Source organism: Pimephales promelas, chromosome 23 (genome assembly GCF_988280905.1).
Source record: "Pimephales promelas chromosome 23, fPimPro1.hap1.1, whole genome shotgun sequence".
NCBI lineage: Eukaryota > Metazoa > Chordata > Actinopteri > Cypriniformes > Leuciscidae > Pimephales > Pimephales promelas.
The window spans coordinates 16,602,501-16,622,148 of NC_142791.1; the positions used below are offsets into that span (position 1 = coordinate 16,602,501).

The 19,648-nt window shown below is 37.9% G+C and overlaps 1 protein-coding gene across 1 annotated transcript in view; it reads left to right on the plus strand.

Moving 5' to 3' along the window:
* The window catches only part of LOC120482299 (paralemmin-1), a 54,840-nt gene that overhangs the window by 11,125 nt on the left and 24,067 nt on the right, over positions 1–19,648 (plus strand). Inside the window, exon 3 of the mRNA XM_089126495.1 lies at positions 14,882–14,962. Coding sequence (XP_088982621.1) covers positions 14,882–14,962 — 81 coding nt within the window. The remainder of the gene's footprint in view (positions 1–14,881; positions 14,963–19,648) is intronic.

The window sequence follows — 19,648 nt, forward strand, 5'->3', positions numbered from 1 at the left end:
GAAAGATTTTCTATTGATGAATCACCCTATATGACCCAGAGGGCAAGAATTTGAAATGTGGCTAAAATAGAGACTAAATTTGGCACCAGGTCAACCCCTCTGCGTAGACTAGAAGAGAGCAACAGATGGAAAACTATTTTGGCTACATTGCTTACATCTTTGTGATTCCATACAATACACACTGCAGAAATGGTCTGTAGGACCAGCATGTATTAGTATACACTGGGAACCGTCCTAATACAATTATTGGACTCATGAGAAACAGTTTTGGGGTTTTTTTTCTATCCAAGTCTATCCAAAACTTACTGTAACAATGCTAGGCCATTCTGATTGGTTGCTATGGTGTTCTGATTGGTTGCTAGGCTGTTCTGAGTGGTTGCTGAGGTGTTCAATGTGGTTGATTAGCTATAGTCTCTAGATATGGCCTTCCTTCAATAAAAGTCCATGGAACTTTTTCCTGTTTTTTATATTCCGAGTTAATCCAATGGTTTGGAAAAGTAATAGTACACCTCTCCTCTTTCAAATCACTATCCTTTATTAGCAATATATTGATGCTTGCCTTAAGAAACACCACTAATTAAAAGTCTGTCAAGTCTAACAATGAAAATTGATTCTTGGCAGCAAGAACTGCATCTGGCTAATGCCTTTTGGATGAGGTTTGCCAAATTAAGGGCGAAGTGTTGAGATAGAGGGCCTGTGGTAATGCTGGCTCTCTCAGAAAGCGGAAATATAAATAATTAAAGTCATACAGTGTCTGGCTGCATCTCAAGCATTGACGGATGACTGGTTCTCGATACAAATGGTGATAATCTAAATAGTGTCTACTTAATAGCTTTTGCATTGAGAGTTTGTTTGGCAGAACGGCTATTACCCTCGAATAACTCAAATTAAAGTAATTACGTGACAGTTTTCCCGCATTTTAGCAAGAATTCAGTGCTTTTATCTGATAGTTGTGAACATAATATACACATAATTTTCTTGACATCTTGACATCTGGCATAGTAGTAATGGCATAATAATTCCATGCAACCTTTCATTCGTGCTGGTACGGTTTCCTTGTCTGACACTGAGTATCAACCTGTTGTGAGCTTGCGGGATACTGGTTCAGAACAGTCCTTAATCCTGAAAGAGTTACTTAAAAGACCTTTTGCTTCTCACAAACCTGGTATTTGGTGTGATTTGTGTTTGCAGTTGTAACATTTCACAGTTAAGTAGATTCAAGTATGCATCAAGTTATTCCCTTCTAGTAATCTATTCCTGAACAGTCAGTTAGACAAAGCATTTCATATATTAGAAGAATTACAGAAGCTCTTTGATAGATATCTGACCAGCACAGGCTGAAACAGCATGTGGGTTTCCCTTTTATAATACTAGGGAAAAAGAGTGACATTAATGAGGTGGTGAAACTTTATTGCGTCTGTTTTGACGGTAGCTCAATGGAAAGCCCTCATAGTCCCACACGGTACTATTAATGTTGTCTGGTAGCTTAACAACTTAAGTCAAATGGTTAAAATCAGCCGTCTTTGACTCATTGTGTTTTAAGCCGTTTATTCTCATATAGTGAGATTTTTCATAGATGTAACGAGTGGTGGTTGCCAGTGCGGACGTCAAGTCACAGTGCTAGAATGTAGTGGGTGATTGCCAAGACATTGTTATGAGATTGCTAAGGTGTTCTCAGGGGTTTCTAATGTTGCTATGGGGAATTCCCAGGGTGGTTGACAGTGTTACTAGATCGTTTTCAGGGTGTTTTCTGTTGTTTTCTACTGGCTCATGTTGAAAGTAGTGACATGTGAAGGCCAACCGGTAACGCTTCCTTTTACAGTACAGTACTTGCGTGTACTTACAGTGTACTTAGCTAGAAAGTACTGGCTAATATAAGGTAAGTACATGGGTTAGGGATAGGTTTAGGGGTAGTTGCAGGGTTGGTACCTAGTTATTACCATAGACAGTAAAATGAATGGACAGAGCGACCCCATTGATTTAAGCGGAGAAGACTGAAGCCCGATTATTGCACTTCCTGTCTGATGTCTGAGGGACTGCGCAGGCTCAAACTCAGCATGACGACAGTCTGATAGTTGAAAATCTTCTAGTAGTTGTGCCACGACAAATCTGAATCACCTAATTCCTCAAAAACATCGTTGAAATATTTTGTCCCGTTGCTTTTATGGACTCTCTTCTACCTTGACTTTGTGCCTCCTTGTCTCCTCGAATGCCTCATAGACAGTAAAAGATTGCCTGCGAGCTTCTTCTCCTGTCTATACGGTAATGTGTCTATTGTGCGACAGAAAGTCCCGTGGTTATGACGTAATCTTTAGCCTATTTACCGTAACGTAAGGTATAAAGTAATGGAGCATTTTATACACCAAAATGACGCCAAAATGAATGGGAGTCAATGGGATGCTAACAGCAGGTGAAGTTCTGCTACAACGGTGGCTCCCGTGAGGCTTCAACTTCCGGCTGATGGATTACCTCCTTGGTTATTACCCAGTAATTGTAATTATTATAATAAGTACATAGTATGTACATGGGTAACAGGACTTTAAAAGGAAACGTTAACCCATGGTAACCCAACGCATTCTCATCCCAAAGCGTCATATACGACACTTTTGCAAAAGCGTAAACATCCAACGCACATGGCTCCCTTTAGCGTCAAATGAAACGATTACGGTAGGTTTAGGTATGGGGTAGGGTTAGACCACTAGGAGGCACCTTCTGCCCCATATCTGCGTCTCATTTGACGCTAAAGGATGCCATGTGTGTTGGATGTTTACGCTTTGGCAAAAGCGTCGTATATGACGCCTTGGGATGAGAACGGGCTCGGTAACCCATGATTGGAATTTGTCCATCCAAGTTAGTGCACAAACATCAAGAGTAGTGAGTAGTGAACACACACACACACACACTTCAAACCATTGACAGGCATTCACTGCGCCGCCCAGGGAGCGATTGGGGGTTAGGAGCCTTGCTCAAGGGCACTTCAGTCATTTCCTGCTGGTATTGATAATCAAATTCGCAACCTTCGGGTTAACAATTTGATTCTTTAAATCAAAGTCGATTACGTTTGGCTTGAGCCAATAAATTGTCTTCATAATAAAGACAATCATCCGATTACTTAAAAAATAATTTAAGTAACCCCCCATAATTACGCACTAATTATGCACTTAAGTCTAATAGTCAGGATTAGGGCAGGAGTGTCAAATTGTGCTCCTGGAGAGCCTCTCCTCCAGTAAGCTGGCAATATGGCTTCCGTCGCATCATCATCAGGTGGTGCTGCACATTGATGGTGGTTAAGGATATTTCGCTCTTCCAAATGTAAAGTGCTTTGAGTGCGGAGAAAAGCGTTATATAAATGTAACATCCATTTAAAATGTTTGCCGCAACCATTCTATTTTTTATTATCGGGTTTCCTTAACTTCCTAAATGTGGATTGCACGTGCAATTTTATTATCAAAACAGACGTCTGGTGTTGTGACTGAAACTTGTGGTAGTTTGGTGTTCAAAGGTCAGTACTATGTAGGCTGCACTCATTAGAAAGCTTTTAATTTGGACTTGCCCTCAAGAAGGAAAGCACCACAGGACTGTGGCCGTGGATTTTTTTTTTTTTTTTTTGAATTTATGGTTTCTAGTTTCACTCCATATTCATCCAACATCTGTGTTACCCCAACCACATATTTTTTATCTGGGCTTCGCTTGGTTTCCCATGATCTTCAGAAAAGCAAAGTCTGTGGGCTGCTCGATGTTGGCAAAGCAGTTGTGTTTCTGAAATGAGCTCAACTAAATGCTATACCTCAAGTAGATTACTGAAATGTAGTGGAGTTTAATGGTTGTTTTATTCAAATCACATGCTGACTTGTTGCACGTGACATTTATAGCTTCATCACTATTTTCTATCATGCTGTTTTGCTGGAAGTGCATTATAAATATCGGTTTCTGTGAGTGGTGTATATAGACTCCCTGCGTCAACAATGCTAACCACAAACTGACTGCATGACTGACTAACCGCTTGAATACCACTTTACTTTTCAATAATTATACCATTAAGATATACAGTATAAGAACTGATTTTTAATTTTGCCTGACAATTCCCTGTACTGTTTGCTAGCTTGCTATATGTTTCTGGTCTACTGCCTCAAACCACAGGCTGCTGCTGCTGTACAGGATAGGATTCGGGTCCAAATCTGTGGCTTTTCTTTTCAATCCAACAAGTGAGGGAATGTCGCTAGCTCAAATGAGAAATGGGTTAGCGGTTTGCTAATTGTGGTACACTGGGCGGAGGAGATTACACGCGGACAGACTTCCCTCTTGACTTAAATGACCCTCCCTGAGCAGTTGTGACTTGTTTACACAGATTCGTTTGGTCACGCTCAGTTCTAGACCTTTGCTGTGGGCCTTATTTACACCGTGCTCTTGCTAGCTTAGCACTAGTCTGAGCCTCAGACATTACACACACTAACCGGCCACACTCTGTTCACGAATCATCTGATGCATATAGCACACAAAACTAAAACTCTTTCACAAAGCCAAAAGTCATAAAGCCTGTTCACACCAGGGACGATAACTATAATGATGATGCTAAAGATAGTTCTAAAAATCATTATAAATATGAACAAATTGCAGAGTCCAGACAACAACTTTAACAATAATGGCAGCTGATGAACGAGGAAAACATTGACAGCCAATCAGAATCTATCCTGCTTTAAAGAGCATGGGCATTTAAAGCGGCAGGCGACAAAACTGGAGTACGTGGTTCTAATAAACAGAGTGATATTGTGTGTTCGTGTGGATGCTAATATAGTTATCGTTACAGAATCTTTATAGTTATGGTTCTTGGTGTGAATGGGCTTTTAATTTTATTGACTTACTCCTACAGGTTTTCCAGGACGTTTTTAACGGTCCGCCCGGAAACTTAAGCCGTGTTAACAAGTTCTGTCAGGACCACTATCGTCAAATACATGTACAATTGACAATTAGTAATACATTTGGATTTACGGAATGGTTCTGTACTGTTCTTGGCAAGAACTCCCTGAGCATCCAGGCAGCCTAGCGTGGATAAGGTCGTGTGTCCACCAAAGCTTTTTTCCACGCGCCTGGCCAACACATTCTCATCCTTTAACGTCATATAGAACGCTATATGACAAAACGGCGCTATACTACGCACATGGCACCCGTTATCGTTAATATAACACGCGCTGTGAGGGCTAAGTTTAGGTGTGGGGTAGGGTGTGCGTGTCATATTCACGCTAAAGGATTTATAACATCTTGGGTTCGCATGTTATATTAACGATAAAGGGTGCCATGTGCGTAGTATAGCGCCGTTTTGTCATATAGCGTTCTATATGACATTAAAGGATGAGAACGGGCTGGCCTGGCGTATGTTTTCAATTGTTTTCAATAGGAGCGCCGCGTTTTTTAAACACCATGAACGTACCGAGGCGCTGAACGTTTTTTTCACGGTGAAGCGCCGAGTGCCCAGCGTTTTTTACTGGCCGCTGGGAGTTGAAAAATTTTCAACTTTGGATAAAACGCAGCACTCATCACTGTCACTTTTTACCCAGCCGTCCAATCACAGTGGAGGAGGGGCGGGACTAATACCACACCGACCAACTGTCACAACATTCAACTGCTGCGGATATTCTGTATCATAACAACGAAACGTCTCAACGGAAAAAACGCTGCGCTGCTAAAACGCTCGCAAGCGCCCAAAGCACGGCGTCTTCAGCAGAGCGTCTAGCGTTTTCAGCTGGCTAAAAACGCTTTGGTGGACACACGGCCTAAGAGCAGCAATAACCCCCCTTAGGCCGTATGTCCACCAAAGCGTTTTTCCACGCGCCTGGCGTATGTTTTCAATTGTTTTCAATGGGAGCGCCGCGTTTTTTAAACGCCATGAGTGTAACAAGGCGCTGAGCGGTGTGTTTGTTTTTTTCACGGTGAAGCGCCGAGCGCTCGGCGTTTTTTACTGGTCGCCAAGAGTTGAAAAATGTTTAACTTTGGATAAAACGCAGCGCTCATCAGTGCTTCTCATTCTTACCCAGCTGTCCAATCACAGTGGAGGAGGGGCGGGACTAATACCACACTGACCAACTGTCACAACATTTAAACTGTGCTGCGGATATTATGTATCATAGCAACGAATCGTCTCAACGAAAAAAAACGCTGCGCTGCTAAAACGCTCTCAAGCGCCCAAAGCATGGCATCTTCAGCAGAGTGTCTAGCGTTTTCAGCTGGCTAAAAACGCTTTGGTGGACACACGGCCTTAGGGTAAACAGAACAGAACCAACATGAGTAAATGCAGATATCATTAATTCAAGATTTTAAAGTACAACATGATTCGAGCATTTATTCTGATTAAAAGGGAAATCAGAATGCCGTACTGACTGACGAGAGGAGTAGATGGGGAGGGAGGAGGGTAATTCGCTCCTGACAAAGCAATAGTTGCTTATAATACTGAAGGAGCTTATATATGTATAGTGATAGGCGTTGTATTCCTTTAGTACATGTATCAGCTGAGAGTCAGCTGATGCGAGCTTGACTAACGTGACCTTCCAGAACTGACGCTACGCTTAAAGGTTCTCTAAGCGATCCTGGGTGTTGACGTTCGGAATATTTTCAGACAAATCGGAGGCTAGCTAGACCCTCCCTCCTCTGCATCTCATCTCCCCCTCCCCCTCCCTTCCGTGCTTCCTGAAATAATAGTGAACGTGCATTTCTAGCAAATTGTATCCTTGTGTGGGTTTGGTGAACATAAGCGTCCAGCAAAAACAGAGCAACCTGAATGTCGGACTGGAAGCCCTTCTGCCGCCGGAGTTCTCGCCATCGTTCAAAAGCTTTGCTACCGATGTAAATTCGGAACTTCGCACGTTCTTTATCCGACTCCTTTTTCTTTTTAATTTGTTCTTCAGAACGACGTCTCTTTGGTCGTGTGTCGGCCATTTTTCAAACTTCCCTCTGATGCTTCTATCTCCTTCACACACACACACACCCTTCATGTGCACGCGCACTAACCCCCCAGACCCACCCTCAAATACTTCTTGCTAGTGATTGGCTGGAACACTGTTTGTTAGGTTTCGTGGTCCGGGTGAGACATGATTGTTTTTGTTGACGTTTTCGGAGCCTGTGGTGTCTACAGAGACCGCGTTTTTTTACAGTGTGTTTAGGGGACAGGCAGCTTGCCGATAGTGAGGAGACGTTTGATGTATGTGACAAAAAATGTTTTGGCCCCACATCGCTTAGAGAACCTTTAATTTCTGATACTGCAAAAATGAACGCTTCAGATGAGTAACTAAAAGCTTGATTTAAAAAAATGGTTTGTGAAGTTCATGGCATAGAAACTTCAAGACATTACGCATTTAGTTTGAGGCACTTAGTTGAATTTAAAAGGCATGTTTTCGCATGTTTACCAATGGAATATGGGAAAAGTATTTTTATTTATGTATTTTATTTTTTTGTGAACTAGGCAAACTCCTTTGATTCCCAAGTGATCCCATTTTATTAGTCGTGTGTCCTCTCACATCTATAATGGAAAATCAGGTGAAGAACTTTGCTGAAAAGGGAATATCCGCGGCATATTCGGGTAAAAATAAAAGTAAAGATAGTTTGTGATTGCATCAACATGTACACGCCCCTGAACATGACATTGAACAAAGAAACATGTGATTGTTCTCTTTACATGTCAGTCAGAAGGCATCTTCCTGACTAAGTGGGCAGTCCTATAGCGTTACATTGTTAGTCAAAGTTCTACATGACATTAGCATAGTGCAGGCGTCCATTACTAGCGGGTTAAATTTAGCAACAGCTGTCTGTGATGATTTTGCTCAGGGTTCACATATTTCAGGGAGGTGGGGTGATCCTCAGGTGGGTTTGGATCCCCAGAGCTCTCGGGTGTGGCAGCTCAGCTGCATTTCCGAAACAAGCATTGGGAACTAACTGTGCTGTAACTAAAGCCTAGCTCTAACTAAAGCGCTAACTAGCCCAGATATCAGTGTCAGATAATTCAGATGTTTTATATCTCTGTATTTCTGTGATTTTTAGTAAGAATAGCGCTCAACTATTCTAAAATGTTTAAGTGTTCACTTAGACCAAAACACTTATTACACTTTTATTTTAGCTTACATTGGGAATTCTGTTCAGTTTTAGTTTCGATATAGTCAACACTTTGGAATAGGACAGCATGAGATGAAAATACACCCTAAATGCACGTAATAGATCTCACTGTGAACCATTCATCCATGTTCATTTGGAAAAAAATACCATAATGTTTAATACAAATATCAAAACTGGATCTTCCAGTGAAACGACAGACGACTTCTCCAATCATTCAATCCGCTTAAATTCCTCCACTGCAAGCTCATGTTCATCCGCCTCCACTTTTGAGCGCCACGTCCACATCTCAGCATCCAAACAACTGCTGATACATACTTTTTTGCTTTCGTTATACTCGTTAATGGTCTGTCACTATTTCTGATTCATTGCTACTTTTTGATTAAACCAGACCATCCGACATTGATTGAACAATACGAAAACGTAATAATCTCTGTAAAATAAATCAGTTTTCTCATCAGCTTCCTCACTGCATTTTCATCTCTGTAATAGTTTTTGTTAATGACAACAAGCTTGATAAATACTTAGCGCAGAAAAGCAACGTACAGTAGTTAGAAGTAACAACCTGAGGTTAAGTGTGTCGATTTGAAGCCCCAAACTGTTGGTGGCCCCCACAGATCGTTTAACCAGTACCCTATACTGTTCTCAAAACAGCTAGCAGCTGTAGGGGTCAAAGCTTGGAATGCAAGTCATGCCACTTACATTCAATCACAAATGTCGAACATTTTTGCTTGACCAGAATATGAACCATGGTTCAATTTCCTGACACTGACAAGTACATGCATTAGATATTAATAGTTTGTGATATAGTTAAAAGGTGATGTTTGTCATTTCTGTCCCATAAGCTTCATCAAAAGTAATTGCAAAAATAACGCTTTTTCCGAAACACACCCCCTATTTCGACTGAGTGAAGAAAAAGACCAAACTCATGCCATTGTTTGGGCCGATGTTGCTATGTCAAAAAACAGTCGCACACATAGTATTTGAAGAGTGTTCAAATTACTGTGACAAGTAACGACAAAGTTCACTAGAAGTGGAAGAGTCCATCATAATGCAGTCCGCACTCGGTGTTCTAAGAGCAGGGCGTAGCTCTGCAGACATTGGAGAAAACACATAGATCTAAAATAGCTTGTGAGCACATGAGAACAGCTTTGCACTCAATTCAAAGTGTATGATTCTCTTTAAATATGTTTATAATGTGGACACTCCATTTGTAATTCACTTTAGATAATTTGCAGTATGTGGTTTGCACTAATGAAATGAAACCTGGTTTCATCTGGGGCCGTGTAGAGTCCTCAGCATATGTTCCTCGTCTAGTACTGGGAGCATGATGCACACTGCAATGAGTGTAGCTTTTGATGTAATATTATGGTTTTATGATTTTTTCACTTTCATGGGATGTTTTCAGGGATAAACAGTAGGGGAACGTAGAAAGGGAAGAGATATGTTGCAAAGTAATGTAATGTTTGCAGTCATGTTTACTGCTATGTGTGACCTCGCCACAAAACTTCAACTGTTACGTACCAGTCCTGTTCAGTTCTCATTACTGTCTTCATTTTTGGTGTCCCAGAAATCTCTTCTCTATCAATTTCTCTTATTTTTTTTAAATGTTCTCGTCAAATCAAAAACATTGTTGGAGCTTTAACCTAGGTGTGTGCGATTCTGAGGTTTCTAAATTTAAGTCCGATAAATTCTTTTTTTAGAATTTATGCACCACTAGTATTTCTGTCGGAATTTTAATTGTTCTTTCTTTGAAAAATTACCTTCAAAATTGCTGCTTAGTCCAATTTACATCATTGCCAAACAGAATCTAGCAATGAAGAGAGGGTGGGAGAAAGCGAGAGAGAGAGAACGAGAGAAAGAGAGAGAGCTGTGAAAGTTGTGCCCCTGAACTGAAGCCACAGGCAAATCATCTGCAGCATGGGGGCGTGAGTGAGAAAGTCACACACTTGTGGACACTTGTTGCATTTTTACGTAATTCACAACTAAATTGTCCTATTTTGTCCACAAGCTGGAAGTTCTTCCACACAGTTGAATTTGAAATTGTCATTTTCTGTTACACATGTAAATTTCCCTATGATACAAGAGGCAGACATAAGTTTGAGTGCCACCAATGCTCACTGATCTGAGCCAATCATAACGTCCTGTTTAAAGAGATATACAAAGTCATAAAAACAAAAGTATTGATTCCTATAGTAGAGTCAACTCCAATACTAAGACTAGACAGAAGTGAGGAACTTCTTATAGGTATATCTTTACAATGGCTTTTATTTATTTATTTATTTTTAAGATTAACAGTAACACTTTATTTTGATGGTCCCTTTTCTCTTTTTTGTATTGGTTAGATACATTTTTTGTAACACCTTGAGCTTCATTATGGTATATTTCATTATCAGTTAATGTTTACCATAAATGTTATCCTTAATGTGAGGAATCCAGTGTGTTAACAGGGATTTTTAAAACAAATCACCACTGCCTTAAGCATCCATTACATGCGTTTGGCTGAAATTATTTAGTTTTGGAATACATGCTGATTAAACGCAGTGACTTGTGGTTTAATTGACATGCCAGAGATGCAAAGCATGTTAATAAGGTCAGTTAAAGAATGTTATTAGCAGTAGTATACTTTTTAAGACTGTATGATCTAACTAATGCCTTAAAAGTTAATGATGAATTTGAGTCACAGGATGAATCGTAACTTTACTCTTTAAGATCATAATTTCAGGATGTTGCATTTTCGCTATGACATGCACATTTTTGTATAAAGTGCCTTTGACTGATTTGGATGCTGATAAAAGTACAAAAACTTGGCTCGTGTGCTTCCCTGGAAATAACAACATAGAGAATGAAGGTTTTTTGGAAATGCTTCCAGAAGAAAGAGAGATTCAATAAAGCAGTTCCTACAGCTTTTAACAGATTTTCATTTGCCAAGTCTAGTATGGCATATATGACTCATCCAACCTCAAGAAAAAAGTCGCTATTTTACGTGGAAACAATTTCATATGAATTTGCACAATGTGATTTGTTCAGAAACAGAAGATTTGCAGGAATAAAGTTTAAGCATGAAGGTCCATCACCAAACCTAATCACTGTAAAAAAAAATTTGTTGGTTTAACTTAAAAAATGAAGTAACCTGGTTGCCTTAAAATTTTAAGTTCATTGAAATGGAAAAATTTGAGTTAATACAATGAAGGAGATTGATTTAATCATCAGAAACTCAAAATATTATGTTATCTGAACTACATAAATTATTTAAGTTGATTTGACAAAAGAAAAAAATGTTGCGATTACAAATCATGAAAATATTTTTTTACAGTATAGAAGCAGATCATACAAAAATGAGGAGATGAGATTGTATAACACATATGAATTAGCAACCAATTCTCAAGATTGTAAAATAATTTAGAATTGTCATGAAATGCGTTGAAAGATACATGTAATGTTTGAAAGTGAATACAAAAATATCGTAATAATCCTATACTGAGGGAAAAAATGTGACTTGCAAATATTATTGTGTTATTCGTTATGAAGTGTCTTCACTTCAAATGAGTTTCATAATAACTGCCGAAACCAATAGCACAAAGAACTTCTTGAAGACTTCCTTTCCCAAAGTGCTTTCTGGGAAAATGATGTCCAATCTATTTTTGTCTGTCCTCTGGGACAAGTGCTTGATCTTTGATAAAGAGCCATCATCAGTAAAGACATTTTTTGGTAGAAAAGCGACACAAAGAACACAAGTGATATAGCTTACACAATTAGTTTGTCCTTGTTATAGAGCATTTCGATCAGAAATGTCAGCATTGCTTGCATTGGAGGCGTCAGTTGTAGGAGTCAACAGAGACACACACTGTGGCAGCTCGGGTCAGTGGTCACACACAATGGAGGAAATGGACCGTTTCTTGACCTCAGGGAAAATTTTGTCGTGGCTATCAGCTTCTAGTTCATAGCTACATCCCATCTGGCATACTTCACCAGTGTGTACTTCTTTGGTAGTGAGCAAGACCACCATGCAACGTACTGTTTACAATTTATTTTCAAGTGGAAGCATCTAGCAAAAATCATTACCCTAAAATAAATTATCTTTAAAATGTATTGCCTTAAAATGCATTAAAACTTCAAAACCTTGCACTTTGAATCCCATTTTCAATGGTTTGCGCATTCAGGCCACCTCTAGTCATGTAAATGAATGACCAAAACGCACAAAAAGTTTTGTTTTTTAGACAGCCCCTTAATCATAGACCATCTTTTCCCACCTAGTCTTCACTATATTATCTACACAATCATATTTGTGACTTTTAACTAATGCTTATCTATGCACAGTCAACTCTAGTTTGTTACACACAACATGTCGGGGCGGGAATGTGGCCTGTGTTTGAGAACATGGCCAAGATTTTCACCCTCAGCTATAGTGATTTCCAGTTGTTTTTGTTAAGCTTTGGTTCTCCGGGAATCTCTTATATTTTGTCTGTAGCAAAAGAAAAGCTAATGAACTCAAGAAAGGCCCTGGGGTGTTTGGTCTTTGAGGCTCGATGCCATCCGTCGGGATGGAGGGGGTGGCTTCAGTAATGCCATGCAGATGTTTTCCATTTGAGCTGGGAAACAAATCCTCATTGTTTTGGGTCTCACTATAGCCCAACAGGCTCAACGTCACGAGCATTTTTATTACCTGTTTTCATACTCAACTCGCATACAGATGCTACGGTCTGTCTGGAAATTAGCCTCCGCGTGAGTGATATTTCAGGGTGACTGGGCCACAGATTACGTGTCTGAGGAACGTGTCTTGCTGCTGGCCTATTTCTGTATGTTACTCTGAGCTTTGGTATGGGTCAGCATTCTTGGTTTGAAATAGATCTGGTTTCAGTATTCTCTCCAGATGAGAGGGGCGTGGAGTGTCGTGCCAGTCTGTAGGACATGTAACCGGTGACGAACGCACTGCTGGTGTAATTACAGCCCTGCGCTCACATGAGAAATTGCTTGCATAGATTCAGAGTTTATGTTGTGATGCTAATTACAGAATCATCTGCGTTCATAAAGGACACAACCACGATATTCAAAATGCAAACAGTACATAAATAGACTTGTGATATACATTGTGATTTAAAATATAAAAAAGCCTCAAATATGTAATATTTTACTTATATATATATATATATATATATATAGGGCTGTCAAACGATTAATCACAATTACCACGATTTTCAAAATGCAAACAGTACATAAATATACTTGTGATATACATTGTGATTTAAAATATAAAAAAGCCCCAAATATGTCATATTTTGCTAATATATATATATATAGGGCTGTCAAACGATTAATCGCAATTAATCGCATCCAAAATAAAAGTTTGTCTTTAAATAATATAATTGTATAATGTGTATAATATTGTTAATGTGTATGCACTGTGTATAATTATTATATATATATATATATATATATATATATATATATATATATATATATATACACACATGCTTGTATATATTTAATAAATATTTTCATGTATATACTACATATAGATGTAAATATAATTTACATTATATGTAAATATCAATATTTTATATATAAATAATATATTTTTCTTAAATATACAAGCATATGTGTGTATTTATATATATAAAATAAAATATAAAAATATAAAATAATTATACACAGCGCACCCACATATATTATGTAAAGACAAACTTTTATTTTGGATGCGATTAATCGCAATTAATCGTTTGACAGCCCTAATATATATATATATATATATATATATATATATATATATATAATTTTTATGCATTTTAATATATTTAAATTGTTATTTTTCTTAAATATTTTTGGCCATGCGCCCAAAAATAGAATTTTAAAATATCAACAAGAAATTAGCTTGGCATTTTCCAAATGTTTTTAGGTTTATTGTCACTGTTTTGTATCTATTTATAAATTAAATCTATTCATTTACGTTTGTGGTTAGGTTCATGTTTTAGATGCGGTTACAGATATATAAATACCAACCACTACAAATTAAATCACCCATTTGATGGGTTATTTTGTCCTCTAAATTAGAGTAGAAGGTAATCTGGTCTTTCCTCTTATTTTCTCCTTCTCATCATGTCAAAATTAGGGATTATGTTTCAGTTACCATACTCAGCTTTAAAAAAAAAAAGGACATTAAAATCCTTGTAAGTCATTTCCAGAAGCTTTCGTGTAAAATCCAGTGGCATCACTCACTGACGGATATGTAAGGGTCCGTTTTTAGAGGCACATTTGTTCACATCTGGACAACATATCAGTTTTCTCTCCGTGGAGAGCGCATACTTCCTGCAGCAGTGCTCTGAGCTGGAATGTGCTCGTGAAACGGTGTCAAAGCCAGCCAATAGATTTGAACTCGCTCAAGAACCTGAATAACCTACATATGTGGCTCGGCTTTCCTCTACGCTCATGTTAAGTGAATAAGAAGTAGATACCCTGCAGAGAGGAATGTGAAAAACTTGTGGAGCTCAGGTTATGATGTGATAAGTCATATTTTCACTCAGACTTTCAAGTGCTTGCCATGTTAAAAAACCTAAACAATTATTTTGTTCCCTGTGTAACTCACTATTGGAAATAGATGACTTACTGCTTACTGCTGTCATTCACAGTGAAACAACTGCTGAAGTATTTAGCTTTGAATGGCTAAAAGAGGATGTTTGCGTTTGCAAATATCACAAACTAAGCTTAAGCTTCAATGAATTGAAGCTATGCACAAAAATGTCATTACTCTCAGTAGTTTAACACAATATTTCTATTATATTTTCAGGAAAAACGAAAAAGACAAGCCGAGATAGAGGACAAAAGAAGACAACTCGATGAACTTGTTCTACAACTTCAACATTTCAAGGTAAAACAACTCTTTATATCATCTCTGAAAGTTGACCTTGCACACAGTACGACAAATTAATAAATGAAATGCGTCGGATACCTGGTATATCGTGTCCTTTTAGGTCCAATCAGAATATGTGCATCATTAATGTAGATAGTGGCGTTAGCTGTTAGCTAGTTACGATTCGGCTGAAGACGATGCAAAAGACTCAGTACCACCATCCACCTATTTTTATGCATATTATATAGAATTATATACATTATATAGAATGTGGAATTAAAATGGAGTTTGAAAGTAATTTCTTTCTTTCTTTCGTTTTTCTTGATGATAATCTTTTCTCTTTACTGGAGTCTGAGTCTGGCCAACATGTCTGACTCTATTACACTTGAGTGTGTTATCAGATAGCCAGAGGTTTGCCTCATTTACAGAGAATTACTCTGTAGTGTTATCACCCGGATTTTATGGTGGTTAGTTTATACAAAAAAGAAAAAACAAATCATCCTCAGTTTAAAGTCACTCATGAAAGAGATTTTGTCTAGGACTCAGGAGAGAAGGACCTTAGGGGAAAGAAACAAAGATTTGATAATGCTCTAATGTGAGATTTTTTTATAAAGACTGCAGAGAGACTACAAGATAACAGTAATAGCTTATTGGGAATATGTTTCATGAAGAACATGAAGAACACAACAGCTAACAAACCCTGAGAATTAGCTAATCGCATGGGCAAATTATGGGTGATCTTCACAGCTATAGTGTGAATGTGTTTTGTCATGAAAAGGAAGATTGTTTGTTTTTTTCAAAGAGCTGAATTCAAATTGAAGACTTGACTGAGAAAGAGAAGCACATCCAGGAAGAGACATGTTTGTTTAGGAGTGGGTGTAAGCAAGTTCTCATCGGAAAGTACAGCTGAAATGACTGTGATGAATGTCTAGATCTTGTGAGAGCCATCCGAAAAATTCGTTTTCTCATAGAATTTTCTCATAAAATACTTTGTGAAATTCTAAACATAAAGACAAAAAATGTATGCTGTGCAGATAATAAGCTATATATATATATATATATATAGTTTTTGTTTTTTAAATATAGTGCAGTAGTCGGGTTCCTGAAGTAAAAATCCCTTTAATTATAGAGAAATTTATTCAAATCAGGCCTCATATACTGCATAAATAAAATCCTAATTGAATGTCTTTCATTTAATAGGTTTATATTTCTTATATATTTCTTAATTAGTTCACATATTTTCATGGGATTGTAGTTCTTTCCTGTTAAAGACATTGTAACATTTTTATTTATTTTTTATTTTTATTTTTTTTTTAATGCCCTTACTATGCTAAAGTGCATAATAAATAAAGTTATTGTCTCCCAAAAAAAAAAAAGAATTGATTTTGAACTGCCTGAAACTAGTCATCAGAAATCCCAATCTTCCTGCTCTAACCTATATAGATTTGTTGTAAATTTGCATAATGCCAGCCTGTGGTTTCATTGGCTGTTTGCAAACCACCATTACAATACTCATTTTAATACTCATTACAAATTATTTCCATTATATTACTGTCTACACAACAAGATGGGTTTTTCTGATTCTCAGATTTCCTCTAAAATCACAACAGATGTGAGGGAGGATCAATGCATGCAAACCTGTGCCGTAATGAAGAAGCAACTAAGTATATAATTAAAATACACCCTCTGTGTAACATCTTTGGGAATTAAACATCTCCATTTTCCCAGGCGACCTTTAACGTTTTCAATGACTCCTTCCCAATTTTTCCCAATCCCAATCATCACCAAGAAACACTCCTATCCTAAAGGATTTGAAACCTAAGTTCCCCCAACCTAAACCTTCAGGAGGATCTGGTTTCCCACCTGTGCATTTACCTAATGATAATGTTTCACTTTTACTCCAGTTTGATAAAGATAAACTTTTAATAGTTGTAAGTAAATTTAACAAAACCTACTCACTCTGCCTGCTAATCATAACTATAACATCATCGGCATAAACTGACAATATAAGATTATTTTTACAGTTTGGCAAGCATGTACAATGAAGTTTGACCCTTAATTGTTGTAAAAGTGGTTCTATTGCCAAAGAGCACCCCTGCCTAACATCTCTATGAGCTTTAAATGGAGCAAATAAACCACCGTTCACCTTAAGAATACTCTCAACGCCACTATAGAGAACTTTAATATGATTTATAACATTTTGGCAAAACCCAAAGGCCTCTAAAACTCTCCTTAAATTGCAATCCTCAAATGCTTTCGCCTGATCTACTGTATTGAGATTAACCCACAATCTAAATTCAACATCTTGGAGACCTCTAAAACAGCACGAACCAATGAAACATTGTCAAATATTTACCTACCAGGAATACCGTAAGTCTAGTCAAGATGGATGACACAATCCATCACTCCTGCTAGCCTGTTTGCCAGGGTTTTCGAGAGCAGTTTGTAGTCAGTACAAAGAAGTGATACGTGCCGCCAGCACTTGATATCTGTAAGGTGGCCTTTCTTGAACGGGAGGGTCAACACTGCTCTACTGGCTGAACTTCAGCCAAGCTTTTGTTCAACACCTCCAGCAGGTCCTCTCTCATTTCTGACCAGAAAAACGTATAAAAGTCTACTGGTTGGCCGCCAAGGCCCGGCGCCTTTCTAGACTCCATTCCTTGGAGGGCCTTGTACAGTTCGCCCATGCTCAAACCGCCAGAGATCTCAGCACTGGCTTCCTCAGACACTTTGGATAAGTCTTTGAAAAAGTCATTGTCACTCCTGCATTACACCCCAAGTTCATTTTTATAGAAGTTCACATAAAAAAATCTATCTTTCCGATCTTTTAAGTCTTTACGACTGTGATGGGATTTTGGGAAAGCCCCAAAAAAGCAATTCTGTTCACAGTACCCATACGTCACTAGAGAGATAACTCTGAGTATGAACACCTTGGAGACTGACATTTTAAAACTTCAAGACTTTGCTGAGACAACTGGTGCCCAGGGTTAGATTCTCTCTTAAATAAAAAGACACAGTTGGCTGAAGTGGTTTCCAGAGTGTGGACCAGATCTATGCTCCATCCAGGCTCTTTTTCAACTTGGAGAAGAAGAATGGTCCATCCATCCAGCCTAGGGGATTATTAACAGACCCTGCAGACATTCGTAAGAGAGCAGTTAGTTTTCCACCCTACAGCAACAATATATTACACATTCTACCGGCCAAAAACTTGGTTGGTCAGTAAGGATCAAGTTTTGTTTCTTCCAGAAAAGGTTTATAATGACAGGCTGACCATACATTATCACGCTTATTAAACGACTACTTACCAAATAAATTATTATACATACATGCTTATTATACCGTTTAGCTGTCTTTATATATTTTATTGAAGAATGCCACAATTGGCCAATCATCAATTGTCCCAGAGACCCATGTAATAAAACATAATACAGCTTTCCTCAAGCAAACCTCATGTCAAGTTATGAAAATCTTAAATCAAAAAAATTGAGTTTAAGCACAATGATTTAAACCCTATTTTAGAAGCGCTTGAAGACTTGAAATCTAAGAGCGCATACCTTCAACAGCTTGTGAAACAGTCCTGAGTTCCTGTGGTTGACCTTTGTGGAGGTGATGACTAGGCGTAAGAGGTCCTGAGAGACCTCATAGCTCACATAGCTAGAGTCAGTTCAACCACAGCTGGTTACTTCCTTAACAGCTGCTCGTGTTGGACAGGTTTTAAATGTATTCAAGTTTACATAAGAATGTGGCAACACATGACATTTATATTCTAAACTTAAATGTCAAACAATGCACATAAAAAGGGTTTTCTTTGGTAAACCACAGTCCACACAATAATGAGCTGACTAAAGCATGAACTAAAATCCTGTTTTAGATTCAGCTGGTACATTTAGGCTACATTCACCCAGCAGCAATACTGCTTGTAGAGCTAAATATGGTTTACGGTGTGGTACGGATTGACATTCTATAAACGAATTGACCTCAAATTTATGAGTATTGTGTTTTTTTCAAGTGGGGTTTTAGTGGAGATAGTAGCCATGTCCTAAAGGTTTAGCATCTAGTTGCTGTCTTCCATAGAGATCCTTCCACCAGTTTTATACTCTAAATGTTGACTGTCTACTCCAAAGCCTTCAACCCAAAACCCATCCAAACCCATTTGTCAGGCTTTTATCAGCTTTTTGTCAAAGCTGTTTCTTTTCAGCATGGCAGATAAAAAATACTGGTTAATTATGAATTGATGGATGAACTTGCACCTCACTTGGACTCACTTAGATTATGTTAATCTTCTAGGGTTTTGTATGTTGCCATATTTGAAGCACGTTTTAGTGCTGTCAAGACATTTCAAGTCAGCTTCATTTACATAGCACTTTTTACAATACAGATTGCTTCAAAGCAGCTTTACAGTGATAATTAATGGAAATTAATGCAACAAAGATTGTTTTAGTAGTACAGACGCTCTAGAATAATGCAGTTGTCTAGCTTTTGATTGATTTGTTTCTATTGTAGGGCTGTGCAACAATTAATCGTGATTAATCGCATCCAAAATAAAAGTTTGTGTTTAAATAATATATGTGTGTGTGCTGTGTATAATTATTTTGTATATAAAAATTCACGAACATGCATGTATATATTTAAGAAAAATGTGTTAATAATATATAAAATATTAATATATATATATATATATGTATATATATATATATTTAATGT